Source organism: Sinohyriopsis cumingii, chromosome 2, assembly GCF_028554795.1.
Source record: "Sinohyriopsis cumingii isolate HCF-2022 chromosome 2, ASM2855479v2, whole genome shotgun sequence".
Classification (NCBI taxonomy): Eukaryota; Metazoa; Mollusca; class Bivalvia; order Unionida; family Unionidae; genus Sinohyriopsis; species Sinohyriopsis cumingii.
The window spans coordinates 8,243,233-8,261,943 of NC_142962.1; the positions used below are offsets into that span (position 1 = coordinate 8,243,233).

An 18,711-nucleotide genomic window follows, 5' to 3' on the forward strand; every position below is an offset into this window, starting at 1 on the left:
TAGGAGGTTAATTGGATGAGGGTTTTTTTAAACAACGACTGATGACAGAAACTAGGACCAAAATATGTGATGTTACCAATAAGATCCTGACCCCATGGCCCCGTCCGACAAAAAGAAAAACACAGAGGCAGAAATGATACTGAAAGAAGGGGATTATGTCAAGATATTAAATTCTAGATATGAAGTGAATCGAAAAAAGGGTAATCGAGATAGCAATGGAAAAAAAAAATTGAACCAAAGCTGTCCTCAGTCACACGCATCCACACATGGACAACTGCTAGGTGCCCCATATTTGGATTCATAACAAACACTGCCAAAATCACTGACCCACAATTTCTGAAAACAGATCAAGAATTTTTCTATCTGCTTTAAATAATAAACTGTATCAACAGGGTGGACCAAGATCTGTCATTGCAATGAAGCAACATGAGATCTCAGTTCATGCAGTCGGATAGACTTAGACTCAAACCAAAGTGGCATGCTAAAGATGCTATCTGCATCATAAACATTCTGGACCAAACAGACCTCAGGATAAAACTGTGCCTGGTTTAATTATTTTCCTCCAATTAGGCTAGGAGTAGTGATTACAAAACACTGCTCCTGGACGATGGATGGGCTGATGACCAACACAGGACTATTGCATCCACTCTTCTAGTCTTTGATCTGGGCAGATAAAAATAAGATATCACATTTGTTCAAATTCTGTTCTGTATTTCTTTCAGAAGATGTCATTTATGTAATGGAGCCTATTTCTGATGGCCGACTGATTTCATTCCAACAAAATTAAAATACCTTTATCCCTGAATGTTTTTTGTCAAATGTGGTCCAAGTCTCTTGAGTGCAGTTTAGAAAAATCAATTTTCAAAGTCTCAAAGCTAAATCTGAACAAAACTGGTCCAGTGGTTTTTAAGAAGTTGAAAGTCAATGGATCATGCATGATTCATGATGGATGCAGGATCATAATATAAGCTAAATGGACCTAATAGCCAGGTCAGATGACAAGGATCAAAATGAACTCTAATACTACAAGTGTAAAAACTTTATTGTCATCATTGTACTGAATAAGAAAGATCATACAAGAAAAAACAAAAAAACAAATGGTGCCCAGATCAATGCATTGTTGATACATGCAGAGGTAAACTGATATCAGTCCTCTGGACCACACAAGAGATATCAGTGCAACTGCCAATATCAGCAAAACCAGCATGGTCCCATCACTGATATCACTGAATGAGGCTGATATAGAGTATGGTATCAGAAATGAAATGTAATCTTATGATAATAATTTAATTTTATGACCTATTACTGTGTCCCAATAAATGCTCCACACACACACACACATCACTTTTGTTTCTCAGGCATGAGAAAATCACAATTTTAATTAAATAATCTCTGAAGTGTCAACAAATTCTTCAAGTAATGTGTATCTGTGTATCCTATCTGGCAATTGTTCATTTAGAACCAAATTCTAACTTTTTTTGGATATTCATCATGAGAACAAATCCTGAAATAAGAAGCTATTAACATGTCCATGCCTGAAGCATCAAGTATGTATTTCCATGTTCAGTCAAGTCAATGTCCATTTTTAATTAATAAGGAAAATTGATAAATGATAATATTTGTAGATTTACATATAAAAGTTATTCAGAAAATGCACGCAATTGTAACAAAATGTAAAAAAAGAAAGAGAAAAGTTCATTTACTTGCTTTCATAAATATGCGCAACTTATCCTTTAAATCTGTCCACCTTTTCTTAATGATACATTCATAAAAGGGCAACATTTTCAATATATCTTTAGTGAAGTACCATATCTTTGTTTGCAATGTAATTAATCAGGCGTTAATTAATCAAAATATATGACGTGATCAATTACCTCTATTTTTATTATCTATTTTTATTACAGATCATTAAAACCTAAAACCCATCTACTGAGTCTAGATAACAGCAATGATTCATGAGGACTTTGAAATTAACTAATCTTACTTGAAATTAACTGATCTTAACTAAAATAGTTTGAAAATTACAATGATAATCAAAGCCATTACATCCCAAGTCAAAACCTCCAGGGCAATTTTTAATAATGTTAATTATAAAAACGTATTTCTAACAGTGAAGATCTGAACAATGCATTATTTTCCAGAATAGTACAAATAACATTCCTGAAATTAAATTTCTGATAATACTTATTAGAGCCGAAATAAATATCAAATTTTACTACAAGAATATTTAATGCATCAGCACAGAATCTGAATATTCGTTAATGTTAACAAAGCTTTCAAACCCAACATTTTCATTTTTCTTTACTTTGGTATTTACTGACACATCCACAACATGCTACAATGTAAACAGAAAAAATTATATAAACAGAGAAAAGTTATTTACTACTTACAAACATACACTTTTCAAAATAAATGTCTATTCTTAGAAAGGGCAATACATTTTTCTAAACAAGAAACTACTAAAATGATAAACCTGTTCAAAAAGAACAAATGCCATGCAACCTCCCTTTTGTACAACCATGCAGTCATATGTACATGAGAAGCTGACACAAGAAAAACTTGACCAGAGTCACTCATATGTGAAATACAGGTCACAGAGGTCTAATTTTGGTAAGCTGGCTGACATCTAAGATTAGTCTGTTATGCTGTCTATGGGATAGTAGCGCTAACCCAAGCCATTCCACCGTTTTACTCTCAGAAAACACATGACCACTCTCATTACTGGCTGTTACTTCAACGTGATAAACACCTGCATATACAAATGACGATAAGGACAAAAGTTTTAAAATGTAAACATGAAAATTGTAAAATGGACAAACCCAATTACAAACTTATATTTCAAACTCAAGAAGCTTTATAAGTTTTATATTGGTTTGGTATTTTTCACATGTTTTCAATGTTATGGGCAGTCATGGTACAGCAAACTGACCATAGATGCCACCAAAGTTGAGTACAGAGCTGACCAATGTCATACACTAATAATAACTGGCCTACCAATGAAGTTCAATATCTTCCTAATGACAGCAATGTGAAAAGCAGTCACTATTAAAAAAAAACTGCCTAGTTACCTGCTTCTAATGCTGGACAATTGACATTCATTTTAAAATCGTGTTATTCAGTAAACATGATTTATATATACAATTAAACAAACTCTATACATGAAGTAGTAGATCTGCACCTAGTCAACAGTGCTATTAACAAGTTCTTGATGAAAATTTGTGCATTGTGTTTAGTGATAATAAAAAATAAATTCAAAATACCTGGCAATGTAAATAATATTGAATAAAATTTATATATGAAATAAAGAATATATATATAAATATAAAAAGGAGATTCAGACTGATTTAAAATTGGATCCAATTCCTAAACATGATTGTATCAAATAGTCTTTGGTGTGAAAAGTAATACATATCAACATCTCAAACAGATCTACAATTTGGTAGAACATAAAAAAGGATGAAATGTAAAGCAGCTGTGTAAATGCACCAAACTGACGGTGCTCAATTTTTGATTGTTTATAATCTACATCCTAATGCATACTGTACAAAACTTAAATGTTTTATAACTGGCAGGAAAATATTTTGAATTACAAGTTCAATGCATGACTTATACAAAATAGTATATACACACAACATTTTTCACAAAACAGAATTTGTAACACCATTTCAAAACTGAGAAAGAAAAAAACATTTTTGGTGTGAAATTAGAATTATTTGGAACTTGATATTTGATTATGTATACAAGATTTCAACTCTATTTTTTATTTTCCTCTCTGGGTTGCATTTAGGTTTTTACAAAATTTTAGCCATACGCCCTCTCTAGAAAAAAAAGAGGGTAGAGGGTTCAGTGTTCACTATTAAAAAACATGCTGGAAATGATTATATTGAGAAGAGCAAACCATTAAGCTGTCACCTACATGTAATGTACAAACTTCAGATATAATATAATTATGTTTATCATCCAAACTACTTCTAAGCTTTGTTTAAAATAACTGCAAACCTCAATGTACATTTTTACTCATAATGTCAACATAACTGTATAAATCTAAAAACAGCAGCAGAATGACTCAATCAACTATTTGACTTCAAATGTGTTTTGGGCATTTACAGCTCATAAAAATGAAGGACATTATCTTAACACATACCATACAAAAAAGGCAAAGTGAATCAGTTTAGCCAATCAATCAAATTGCAAATGGTCAGGAAATGGGCCTGATATACTCAATATGGCCTGGAATACTCAATATGACCTGGTACATTCAATACAGCCAAATTGTACTCAATATGGCCTGATATACTCAATATGGCCTGGAATACTCAATATGACCTGGTACATTCAATACAGGCAAGTTATACTCAGTATGGCCTGGTATACTCAATATGGTCTGGAATACTCTATATGACCTGGTACATTCAATACAGGCAAGTTATACTCAGTATGGTCTGGAATACTCTATATGACCTGGTACATTCAATACAGGCAAGTTATACTCAATATGGCCTGGTATACTCAGTATGGTCTGGAATACTCTATATGACCTGGTACATTCAATACAGGCAAGTTATACTCAATATGGCCTGGTATACTCAGTATGGTCTGGAATACTCTATATGACCTGGTACATTCAATACAGGCAAGTTGTACTCAATATGGCCTGGTATACTCAGTATGGTCTGGAATACTCTATATGACCTGGTACATTCAATACAGGCAAGTTATACTCAATATGGCCTGGTATACTCAGTATGGTCTGGAATACTCTATATGACCTGGTACATTCAATACAGGCAAGTTGTACTCAGTATGGCCTGGTATACTCAATATGGTCTGGAATACTCTGTATGACCTGGTACATTCAATACAGGCAAGTTATACTCAATATGGCCTGGAATACTCAATATGACCTGGTACATTCAATACAGGCAAGTTGTACTCAATATAGCCTGGTATACTCAACATGGTCTGGAATACTCTATATGACCTGTACATTCAATACAGGCAAGTTATACTCAATATGGCCTGGTATACTCAATATGGTCTGGAATACTCTATATGACCTGGTACATTCAATACAGGCAAGTTATACTCAGTATGGTCTGGAATACTCTATATGACCTGGTACATTCAATACAGGCAAGTTATACTCAATATGGTCCGGTATACCTAATAATGGCAATGTACACTCCATATGGGTTCATATAAAAAAGCTGAAACACTTTTTCACTTTCCTTATTTTCCTTTTGTTCATCTGTTCATTCTCAATACTTTTAGTGCCAAGATTATGACTGTTTCTCTCATTAAAAACAAAACAACCGTATGGTTTGTGATCTTTCGAATTTCGTTACATGGCCGGTCTGGGGAAAAAGGCATGTATAGGTAAGACAACCAATCAGAGCTCTACATCCAACAAGTACACTGCTCAATTATATATTAATTTTCCTGACATGGCCAGCATCGAATTATGTGTGTAAAGACAAAAATGTGCATGTGATTTATATACATTTACAACAATTTTTTTTTGTGTTTCATTTTAAGTGCATGACAATTAAAATTTGCATCATATTTTAAAAAATTGTGGCAATAGTGGAAATGCATGTCTTATACGCAACCCTGTGTTGTTTTTTTCTAATTTCAGCATTTGAAACCTTAATTTACCCATGCTTTCAATAAATATAATTTTAATCCGTCCCCTCACCGAATGCCCCATTCATGACTCATCTCCCCATCATCCAAAATATAACCCAGGAGTCTGACACCTTTGTCTTCTTATAGTAGTATGACTGCATACATAGCATCATGTCACCGAATATAGCCAATGGAATTTAATTTTTTGTATATTTAGTACATCCAACCATTTAAATCCTTGCAGGTACACCTTGGGGAGGAAGCCAAAAATAGCATGCGGACAACCAAACTACAACATTGTGAATTTCTGCCCAGTGCTATAAAACAAGATTGAGTAATGGACTGGCAGAGTCTACCATATCTTTGATGCTTTTTAAAATCAAGATACCAAGAATACTAATGAAGAACAGAACTCCCAAAAAGATGTGCATTTTACTATTAAACTGTTCTAAATAATTTTTATAAGAGTGCTCAGTTTTGATCTTTGTATGACACAAATGAATTTATGTTAGCATTCAATACATTATTTGAGAAATTATCGTTTTTTTAAAAAACATTTTCTAAAACGAAAGTATGAGCATCAGAGAAACAATAGAAAAGGGAGATAACTACTATCAAGGATAATCATTTACCTATATCTGAGTTGCCTTTCTTGACACAAAGAAAAACAACGTGAAAAGTCAGTGGATCTAATTTTAGTAAGGTTATAAAGCATTGTCACTATATTTGGTAAAAGAGAATGAATGGACACTATACCAAGCCAAAACTTTGAGGATAACTAAAACTGTGATACATCAAAGAAAAGTATATAACCCTGTCGATTAAAATAAGAGAAAAATCCAACAGCATACACTTATCTTCAAAGTTCTTGGATTTTGAACTTAAGTTTCTTTCCCAACAAGTTTCGAGAATACAAGGACATGATATGTCTAAACAATATATTTACTTATTTATAACATGCACAATTTGCAAATTGGCTTGGTGAAGATCCAGATCTGCTAGAAAAAAAAGGGTTTCCATTGTTCACCCAAAATTGTAAGTAGAATGAAGGCTTAATATGCCAGTACAACCTAAGTCTGTATCTATGCTTGTCCCATGCAATCCTGACATGAGCAAACTGGATATTTTTAAATCAGTATAAAGCTCTTTTAAAAAACAAAAACTGCAAATCAGAATTCAAAGTGGACTCCAACTGTCCACTTAAAATTCCTACAAGAGTACATCATCCACCTGCAAATAATAATCAAGTGGATGTGAGCATGAACATTTTGGAATAATATACATGTGAAAATATAGAAAAAGCATTAACATTTTGCATGTAAAAATATGAATAGTCCCCAAGCAATTTTTTAATATAGTTTCTTTGTTTATCTGCTTCTTTACAAAATGCTAGTCCCACTAAAAAAAAAACACGAATCCCTTGAAGGAAAATATGCTCCACTGACCCAAAATGATTCAGATCTTTTTCTTTTTAAGCCCCCTCCCCCACCCCGATGAAAACATCCACAATATTTCAACATGACTGCCATGGTGACCGTACTGAAGTAAGACAGGCATTATTATAATACAGGACAAAGTAGAGACCATATAAAGTCTTCTGGTTGAACTCTGGCCAAGATGGCTGTTGAGGTGGCCATACTGGATATCATATCAGCACCATTTTCATTTAGAACAAACTTGATATCATAAGAAGTCTCTTAGTGAGAACTCCAGTGCAAAGATACTACCAGGTTTGCATCTAATTGGAGTGGTCTCCCCTCCTTATTGACAAAATAAAGAAGCATATTTGCAGCATCTTTTAGTGACAAACTTATGGTGATGTGATCATCCATTCAGACAGAGTAACAATAACACGATTTTCAGAAGGGTTATGTGGCAGATAAATTGGAATCAGACTGACCCCATTTTCGTTCTGGACCAACTAGACAGCATAAGAAAAATCTTCTGGTGAGAACCCCATACCAATATGATTTTCTGTCCAGGAGGAGTAGCAATAACGAGATTTTCAAAATGGCTGTTGTGGCAGATATATTGGAAACCCAAGCACAACATTTACATTTAGGAACAACTAGACCTTGGAATAAATGTATACAAGTTTCATGGCAATCCTTGAAGCAGTTTAGAAGATGTAATTAAAAACCTGTGCTAGCTGATGGATAATGGACAAAAGGCCATCCCATAAGCTTTTTCGGTCCATACCAGTATAGCTAAAAATACTTAGAGCCAAGTCAGATTTTAAAAATATTACAAATATGTGATGTCATTATTCAAAACATGCAAAGTTTAACAAATCACTCAAAATTACAGAGAATATAATCCCCAAAATGTTCCTTCCCTGTTTTACAAAGTATGGCATTCCTGATGATAATTCCCTTGAGAGCTTTTTTTTAACTTTAAAGGAATGTTTTGTTTGCCATATACTTGTAAAATACTTTGCCAAAAAGGCATCAGACAAAATATTCATGAACAAAAAATGTATTTTAAAACAGCAAATTTGTTGTCTAGCCAGGAATGAATAAAAAGTGCTTTGTGGTTTTAAAATATACCTGACCTTTGACCACTGGCCTTTGACCATTTTATACCTGACATAATAATGTCACATGAACATCCCACATTTTTACATGGTTGTTTAGAAAAACATTTATTTTCAGTCATCTTAGCATCAAAATACATAAAAATATAGACCTTTTTGACAAAATATATGTCCGTATCCTGTACAAACAGTCAACTCCATAAACCATTGCGCTTAATGCTCATGGAAAACCATCACTTATGATTGTCAGTCTTATACATTTGTGGAGTTTTAAAATGCAAGTTGCTAGGAGATAACCACCCCTTGCACAGCTTACTCAACTGATTGTCAAAAGCTAAGGTGATGCTGTGTTAAGACTCCTTTGTAGGAGAACCAATTAGTCTAATTTGCATAAAGTACATGAAGTGGAACAACCCAATACATTTGTAGTTAAGTATGTGATGCTTGTTGAAGAAACAAAAATTATTATTCTTAGTTGCTGTGAATGAAGCCATCTTCAGTAAAGATTACAATGTAGCTCATTATCTGTGGCAACGTTTCTTTGAAGTCGGATTGTGCCATAATTGAAAACACTCACAGTCTGGGAGGTTGGCAGGTATGACATTCTTCTTCCCAAGGTTGTTTTATGTTCCCCACTCCATATTTAATGACAATCCATTCATGAAAAATGAAGACAGAGTTACTTCCAAAAGCACTTAGCTTATGGTTTAGGAAGATAGTTTGAAATTGCTGGTTGCCAAAATAAAAAATGTAAAAGTGAATAAGGTGCTGTTGAGAATTTGCAGAACAGGCAAAATTGAGCAATAAAATAAAAGTAGTTATGGATTGCAGAAAATATATTACAATGAAGATAAGCTGTTAGTTGTGTACTTCATAATTACAAACTGTTTCACATTTATGTGAAAACTGCAAATGTTTCTCTATGGTACACAGCTGGAATACTTTGTAAGATCTTAGTAGACTCTTCTTTCTTTAAGGGTCACATACCCAAGGAGGCTGTTGTTTGAGATATTGATTTTTTTTAAAAACGTAGCACAGGCAGTGCAACTAAAGTGACATCTGAAGAATCACTTGCCCCATGTAAAAATATATTTGCCATTAAAGCAAATTTTTGAAGCAATGTATCTGCTGAGATTCTATTTCTTTTTGTGCAAGATATGATAAAGCAGGGAAAATGTGAACACTGTCCTGTTTTATTCTGAACAAATTAAGCCAGTTGTCTCTCATTAAGATTGGTATCTAAAGCCTGTTAACATCACCCAAGTCATTTATTGGACGATCAAAGGGTGTTCTGAACAAAAGTGAAATTTATGAATTAAGTTAAAATGCCAGCTGCCTATTATACTACGGCATGTATTTCATAGAATTCATGTCCAAAGAACATGAGTTTACATTTCTATTTATTGTCTGAAGCCAAAGATTGCATTAGTCACTGATACAAATGTGTGATGTTGCTAGATAAACAGTAGGACATAAAAAAAACATAACATTATGAAACAAATAAACTGCTAAAGTTATGTACTGCATTCACTGTGCAGTTAAAAAACTCTATCTGGGTGAATTTCATCAAGTGAACACTTATCAGAATAAGCACAAACCAGTGATGTCATAAACAATGCCCCATGTCACATGGGTACATACCAGAAGAGTCAACTCCCTTTGCCTGTTGGGAGGTCTCTGCTCTGGGGATGCATTTTTCTTTCCAATGCTGTCAAGCCATAAAAAGTTCATGAAAAATCCATTTTTAAGACTTATTTAACCCACAAAGTTAGGTTATCACATCACACCAAACATGTATTGTTGTTAGTTCTAAGGAAATTTTTAATGTTCTAGACAGAGTTCAGAGCTGTTCTCCCTCTGTGATTCATGTGGGAATTGAGATGGATGGTTACAAATTATGTTTTAAATGAATTTGGACTATAAAGAAGTGGAGGTGGAGTGGTCTGCTTATCAAGGCATATGTAAATATTGTATCAAATATGTTAACAGATAATGATGCCCGTAACTGCACCTTGTGCATGAAAGATGCTACACTTGGATTTACTGAATTCATTTTAAGAGTTTTGGTTTTCTTTACCTTTTTAAACTGGGCATAAAATAATATATCTACCCAAGGTATAATATTTTCTAAATGACAAAGAATGATGCTTCGTAATACAGGGATGCTTTCCTACAGAACAGTACAAAACAGATATAAAGATGAAAATAAACTTGTGTACAAAAATATTCTTACAAAAATACTGTCTTATAAGTACAATACTTTTTTCAATATAAAATAGAGGACAAATAGGTAATTACCAGCTGATAAATTGGTCCCAAAATTATACTATATTTATCCATGCAACATGTGGACAGCCAAAAGTCAGATTTGCCATACCATAATGCAGCTGCTGAAGATCAGGGTCTATGCTATTCGCTGTAAATATTAAGTCGAATAAACAAGGTACCCTAATTGGCTGGTGCATTAACTCTTTATACTACCTTATACCGGTAAGTCAGATCCAACTGAAAATAAAACACTCATCAGCCATCACAAAGTCTGTTAGCAGATCAGGGTTTATATTATTTATTCTACTGCACAGACCAGGATCTGTCAGCAGATTATGCAATGGAAAATCTGGGTCTATCCTGTTGCATCTGACTTTTATGCAACTATATACAGCATGTGATGGTAAGTTGGTGTCTATGCTCTTTACAGCTGTGTGTCCTATAATGGAACAAATATGGGAAGTCAGAGTTTTGTGGCTTCAGTTACATCTGGAATGTGCTGTGATACATCAACCTGTCCCTGCATTTTTCTTGCCTGTAATGTATCTGCTGAATTCTGCCTTGTCTGCCCTGAGATATCTGCATCCATTTCCGAACCAGCAAAACCATTGACTTTTGACGATGAGGCTAATACTGAGGAACATGAAGCAATCATTCCTGTCCTGTCCTCAGAATCTGAACTGTCTACTGACTGAATTGTAGAGATTGGTTCCACATTCCCAAAGTCAGGCTTAGATTTCAAGTCCTCATTATCCATGTAACCCAACAGTGTTTCAAACACAAAAATTAAGTTTCTGATACCAATTAAATAGCCGTCTTCATGGTTCCCTTCCACCCATTCACTACAATGGGTGATGGAAGTGTTCTCAGGAAGGGGTTCACTCTTTCCAAAGTCAATCATCCAAACAGAAGCTTGACCACGTTTATTATGGACAAATAAAAGCGAACTTCCAATAATCTGAAACACAAGAAATTTTTAAAAATTGTTCATATTTACTTTTCAAATCACATGGTTAGACTGTATATTTTCATATAATTTATCAGGGTTTCTCTTTATCTCCACAACAGTCCCTGACTGTCAGAGATGTGTGAAATTTAATGTTGAGAATCAGACAAATAATTTCATGGTTGATATTTAGTTCCTGCTAACCAGTTGATGATCAATAACTGATTTGTCAAATAAGGATTATTTATCTAATGCACTGAAGATGGACAGAATCAGCATGAATAGTGCCAAACAGCCTTTTGACCAATATACTGGACTCAGTAATCATAATTAACTGACTGAACTAAAAGTGGACATTACTCAATCAAATCAATTAATTGGAACATCATAACTGGAAATCTGATTGGGACCCCTTCCCCCTTTGTTACAGACTTGTTTAAATATCTTTAGGATTCTTGATGGAACCCTTTAAACTAAAATCCTTATAAAAATGCAAGTATGTAAGTGATGGTGTTCTGTAGTCTATTGGGTCATAAATATACATGACACAACATTCATCTCAAATTATCAAGACCCTGTTATGTCCATGGAACTATACTGACCATAACACATATATTATAATTCTTTGAAGAAACTTAAACCTGAAGAACTGATTCAAGAAATGGTCTGGATTAATTACTTTTTAAGGCCCAGTCTCATGCATAAAACCAATGTAGTGGAAGTGTCATGCAAATTTTGAGTGAAATGCCAATTTCAAAGACAGCAACTGTTTACAAAAGTCTCTAAACATATAAACAATTAAAAAAATGAATCAAAACAGTTCCATTTATATGACAGCCCAACATAATGTCCCTATTTATACCTTACAGAACTCCAACAATCATTGGTAAAGCAATGCTACAGAAATTAATGTCTGGAGTACAGGTAATCAAGTACTCAGGAGGACAGGTAATTAGGTGATAAAACTCTGGAAAATGACAACATGGAAAGCTGGAAATCACTCTTATTTCAAGATCTCATCAATATAAAATCCACATTTAGTAAAAATCCAATAAACCTTGATCAAGCTATGCTGTAGTCATGAAGATGAGGAAGCAGGGGCCATAAATCCTGTATAAAAAAAATCAAAATTATTCAACGTATCAACAATAAAAAGCTGCATACCATATTTGACTGAAATCCAATAAACCTTGGTAAAGTTATGTCTGGACGATGAGCAATCAGGGGGACATAACTCCTGCAAATGAGGTCATGGAATTCTGATCAATATAGAGCAGCATGCCAAATTTGATTCAAGTCCAACAATCCTTGGGAAAGTTAAACTGGAAACAAAAGTTACACATACAGGCCACCAGGAGCAATAACCCTGTCAGAAAGCTAGAAAACAGTCTTTCAAGTCCCATCAGCAAAAAGCTATCAAATGGATCTAGTTAAAATCAAACAATTTGCAAGAACATTATCCTGTAGAAACCATTCTACTAACAGATGGACAGACAGACTGATTGATGAATGGATAACTTCATTACTACTGAGCTCTTTTGACTTTGCAGTGTTAGGTCCTAATTAGAGTTCCACATGTCACATGTGTATTCACCAATCTAATCCACCCAAAAGGCCTTCGTTTGTTTCTTTAGCACTCATTACCTCATGGCTATGGAAGAATGGAGAGACTTCCAATGTGGCTTGCAAGGCTTTCAACCTCTGCAAGTATTTCAACATAATGGATGTGTCTTCCTTCACAAAGTTCTGGATATTTCCCATCACACTTTGGTGGCCTTTCATCTTCTTAAAATTCTTTCCGGAAACTCCATCACTCTTCTGAAAACAGGAAAACCTTTGAATGCTATGCATAAGCAGCCATCTTTGGTGCAATAAATTTTGCACATGTAAACATAATTCTAAACTTCTTAGTATCAACTTTGAAATCCTAGCACATCTGTGAATGTAGGAACCTTTATGACATTAAATGTCAAAATTTGTCGACACAAAATGGACCATAAACTATCAAAAACTATGATGTCATTTTGATATCATAACTATCTCAGTGACACAGTTCTACAGAGAATAATATTTGTTGCTATGTTATGATAATATTTCCCAATCTGCCTGAGCATGGGAATAAGAGTTTTATATATGAGGCCATTACTGGTGGTTTTATTGCTAGCTCCCTGTAGACAAAACCACTACTAAAGTCCTCAAAATCCTTTTAGTGCCAACACATGCAACCATTTCTTTGTTCCCACTGTCTGGGGGTTAGTAAGCACCCTAATGGGGCCATAGACTGAGAGGTAATTTTCTTGCACAAACTATGAAAAGTAAAGGGCAATGAGGCAATTGTGTGCTCTTAAATAAACATTGTATAATTGTTAGTACATCTCAGTATCATTACTAATTGTAAATAGCAAGATATATACATGTATGCCAACCAATGAGAAAATAGCTTTTATGATGAAAAATTCATATTTAAAACATAATACATTTACACTAATATGCTACCTGTAACAGAATACATTTACACTAATATGCTACCTGTAACAGAATACATTTACACTAATATGCTACCTGTAACAGAATACATTTACACTAATATGCTACCTGTAACAGAATACATTTACACTAATATGCTACCTGTAACAGAATACATTTACACTAATATGCTACCTGTAACAGAATACATTTACACTAATATGCTACCTGTAATAGAATACATTTATACTAATATGTTACCTGTAACAGAATACATTTACACTAATATGCTACCTGTAACAGAATACATTTACACTAATATGCTACCTGTAAAAGAATACATTTACACTAATATGCTAATTGTAATATAATACATTTACACTAATATGCTACCTGTAATAGAATACATTTATACTAATATGCTACATTCAATAGAATACATTTCCATTAATATGCTACCTGTAATAGAATACAGTTACACTAATATGCTACATTCAATAGAATACATTTACACTAATATGTTACCTGTAATAGAATACATTTACACTAATCAACTATATGTAACAGAATACATTTACATTAATCAGCTGCCTGTAACAGAATACATTTACACTAATCAACTATATGTAACAGAATACATTTACACTAATCAGCTACCTGTAACAGCATACATTTACACTAATCAGCTACATGTAACAGAATACATTTACACTAATCAGCTACCTGTAACAGAATACATTTACGATGATCAAGCTATATATAACAGCATACAGTTATACTAATCAGCTACATGTAACAGTATACATTTACACTAATCAACCAGATATAACAAAATACATTTACTGTAATCAGCTAGATACAACAAAATACATGTAACCTAATCAGCTAGATACAACAAAATACATATAAATTAATCAGCTAGATACAACCAAATACATTTAAACAAATCAGCTAGATATAAAAATATATTTATCCTAATCAGCTAGATACAAAAAATACATTTATTCTATTCAGCTATATACAAAAAAAATACATTTACCCTAATCAGCTAGATGCAAAAAATACATTTACCCTATTCAGCTAGATGCAAAAAATACATTTACCCTAATCAGCTAGATACAAAAAATACATTTACCCTAATCAGCTGGATACAAAAAATACATTTACCCTAATCAGCTAGATACAAAAAAATACATTTACACTAATCAGCTGGATACAAAAAATACATTTACACTAATCAGCTGGATACAAAAGAATACATTTACCCAAATCAGCTAAATACAACAAAATACATTTACCCTAATCAGCTAGATACAAAAAATACATTAACACTAATCAGCTAGATAAAAAAAATACATTTACCATAATCAGCTAAATACCAAAAAAAATACATTTACCCTAATCAGCTAGATACAAAAAATACATTTACACTAATCAGCTAGATACAAAAAATACATTGACTCTAATCAGCTGGATAGAAAAAAATACATTTACACTAATCAGCTAGATACAAAAAATACATTTACCCTAATCAGTTAGATACAAAAAATACGTTTACACTACTCAGCTAGATATAACAAAATACATTTATACTAATCAGCTAGATACAAAAAATATTTACACTAATCAGTTAGATACAAAAAATACATTTACCCTAATCAGCTAGATGCAAAAAATACATTTACCCTAATCAGCTAGATACAAAAAATACATTTACCCTAATCAGCTAGATACAAAAAAATACATTTACACTAATCAGCTGGATACAAAAAATACATTTACACTAATCAGCTGGATACAAAAGAATACATTTACCCAAATCAGCTAAATACAACAAAATACATTTACCCTAATCAGCTAGATACAAAAAATACATTAACACTAATCAGCTAGATAAAAAAAATACATTTACCATAATCAGCTAAATACCAAAAAAAATACATTTACCCTAATCAGCTAGATACAAAAAATACATTTACACTAATCAGCTAGATACAAAAAATACATTGACTCTAATCAGCTAGATACAAAAAATACATTTACCCTAATCAGTTAGATACAAAAAATACGTTTACACTACTCAGCTAGATATAACAAAATACATTTATACTAATCAGCTAGATACAAAAAATATTTACACTAATCAGTTAGATACAAAAAATACATTTACCCTAATCAGCTAGATACAAAAAAATACATTTACCCTAATCAGCTAGATACAACAAAATACATATACACTACTCAGCTAGATATAAAATAATACATTTACACTACTCAGCTAGATATAAAAAAATACATTTACACTACTCAGCTAGATATAAAAAATACATTTACACTAATCAGCTAGATACAAAAAATACATTGACTCTAATCAGCTGTATGTAACAGCATTAGAGCTGTACAATTACCAGTATACCAGTTCACACGGCATTTTTTCTGGTAGTCGGTACCACGGTTCTTTTTCACTGTACCAGTACTTCAATAGTTTCCTTCAATAAGGAGTGTATGGAAATTCCCAAGGAAAAATTGTTTAAAGATATTAACAGCATCTTTTAATTTGTCATGACAACATAATTCAAAATATTGACTAAAATTAAGTTTGAATATTATAAATATTATTATATTTGTGATCCTTTAATTATTTGTTTGACATATGTCACTTTTACAAACATCATGGTGAAATGAAACGCTGTGAAAAATACTCAGGCCAAAACCAACGTTTGGAAATAATTTCTGATTTAAACCAAAAAAATGTAATTTGTTAGTTATTTACTAGCGTATGTTAACATATTAAGTTTATGTATTCCTATGCAAGACTGCAAATCAATAAATTCATGTATTCCTATGTAAGACTGCAAATCATTAAATTCATGTATTCCCATGCAAGACTGCAAATCATTAACTTCAAGTATTCCTATGCAAGACTACAAATCCTTAAGTTCATATATTTCTATGCAAGACTGCAAATTGTTAAAGTCATGTATTCCTATGTAAGACTGCAGATCAGATCATTTTAAGACTTTTTGGACAGCAGTTGTTATTTTATTATAATTTTACATAAATTCTCAACTCAACTAAATATTTTCTTGTTATTAAGTAAACATGTTTTATGTTCTCTCTGATGACTATCTTGCCCAGGTGTTGACATCCAATGCAAAATTTCCTTTTTATTATATCTGGACTGTAGCTGGTAAATAGTAGGCTTCAGTGCCAACACTTCCTATTTTTATCAACATGCTCCCTAAGGTCATCACAATGTCTTTCACAGGTTGTCAGCTATAGTGCAATCATTAATCATCCCACATTAGTTACAGCTGTTTGATTACAACTTATACAACAATTAGCATACATATAGCACATTTATTTACTATAAGGTACCTACCATTTAAATTTGGGGGAGGGGGGTAATTTTCTTTTCCACTGGGATATTATATTTTGTTTAATATCAAGATAATATGGTATTCCTTTGCTACAAATCAGAGCAATATATAATATTTTTCAGCTATTAACAGACGGAAGGTTTAAAAATAGTTTCAAGTCCCTGTCCCAGAAAATTAAATTGTTGGACCCTAATAAAATTGCAAATTTACACTAATCAGTTACATGTAACAGCATATGCCTACTCAGGCACCAGTCCATAAGTAAAGTTACCACAATGTCACAGTTGCTTAACAACAATAATAAAAATTAAAATAATTGGTAAGGCAAAAAGAAACATTCCATGTAAACATTGATAATAATTTTAATTGCTCCTATGTTAGTTTTGATTTGTGTAAAACATATTTGAAAGGTAGGAGCTTGTAATGGGAATTCGATGAAATGTAAAAATTGATGATTGGTTAATTAAACCTGATCAAATATTGATTTTAATCATTGGAGATATTTTTTATATTTTCCATGGAAAATGTCATACTTGCATTTTTAAAATGTTAGTTTGTCTCCCTTAGTTTACAGACTTGTCATTGTCACCAGGTTATCATATATATATATATTATGTTTGGCTGATGTGAGTGGTTGATGACCTAAAACAGTATTTGTCTGGACTTATCTCTCATTTAAGGAACATGCTGGATTGCGACGCATTGAAAATATCAAATTTAATTGTGTCAACAAAGCTTTCTAAGAATAAAACTTTAATTATTTATAACCAACTATTAAAATTGTAATTGAATGTTTCATCATTTTGTTTTCCCAACCAGTCTTTTTTTCTCTTCCTCACATCACTTGTAGAAACTGTTTTCTAAAACATGGTATTCTGTCATAAATGCTTTCAAATATAATATGATATCATGCCTTATGGTTGGCATATAAATACAGAAGAGCCTCATTAATCCAGACTCCATTTATCAGGAAACCTCGCTATCTGGACATAATTCAATGGGAACGGAATTCTTAAATATTAAATTGCTCCGTTAATCAAGAAATCCGCTTTCTGGATCCAGAAATCAGAATCAGGGACCAAAGTGTAAAATTAGTATTATACTTTTCTCAATAATCAGGAAATAATGTCCAAAACTAAGAAAAGTCGAAACATCATAAATGAAAATACAGTCAGTTGGATAACACAGATTCACCTATGCAATGTATCAATCTCTGACTGGTCAAATTCTAGTCGTAAGTTAAAGTTATCAATTGATCATGTGATCATGTGTGGAAAAACTAAGTAACGTGACTATACTGTAACCAGCGATTGTATAACTCATTAATCCAAGGCGCCACGTTTACGTGGCAGGAGGTAGTAGCCTACTGCTAAGCTCTGTAGCATCAAGGTCATGTATGATACATTAAAGTGGGTGGTATTATAGAAAGTTAGACAGATCTAGCTCTATAATGATACCAAATAATCTGGATGTTTTAGTTGCACTACAAAATA

The 18,711-nt window shown here is 32.8% G+C and overlaps 1 protein-coding gene across 2 annotated transcripts in view; it reads right to left on the reverse strand.

Moving 5' to 3' along the window:
* Window positions 1–1,024: 1,024 nt before the first annotated feature.
* Window positions 1,025–18,711, reverse strand: part of LOC149804311 (inositol-trisphosphate 3-kinase B-like) — a 49,902-nt gene continuing 32,215 nt past the window's right edge. The window contains exons 6-8 of one of the 2 annotated variants that reach the window (XR_016415434.1): window positions 13,017–13,190; window positions 5,058–11,384; window positions 1,025–4,981 (exon numbers count right to left, since the gene is read on the reverse strand). Coding sequence is in view for 1 of the 2 variants with exons in the window: in XM_089938696.1 (XP_089794822.1) it covers window positions 10,890–11,384; window positions 13,017–13,190 (669 nt within the window). In the remaining variant the exon portion in view is untranslated. Of the gene's footprint in view, window positions 11,385–13,016; window positions 13,191–18,711 lie in introns of both variants that reach the window. The other variant, XM_089938696.1, reaches the window with a different exon arrangement.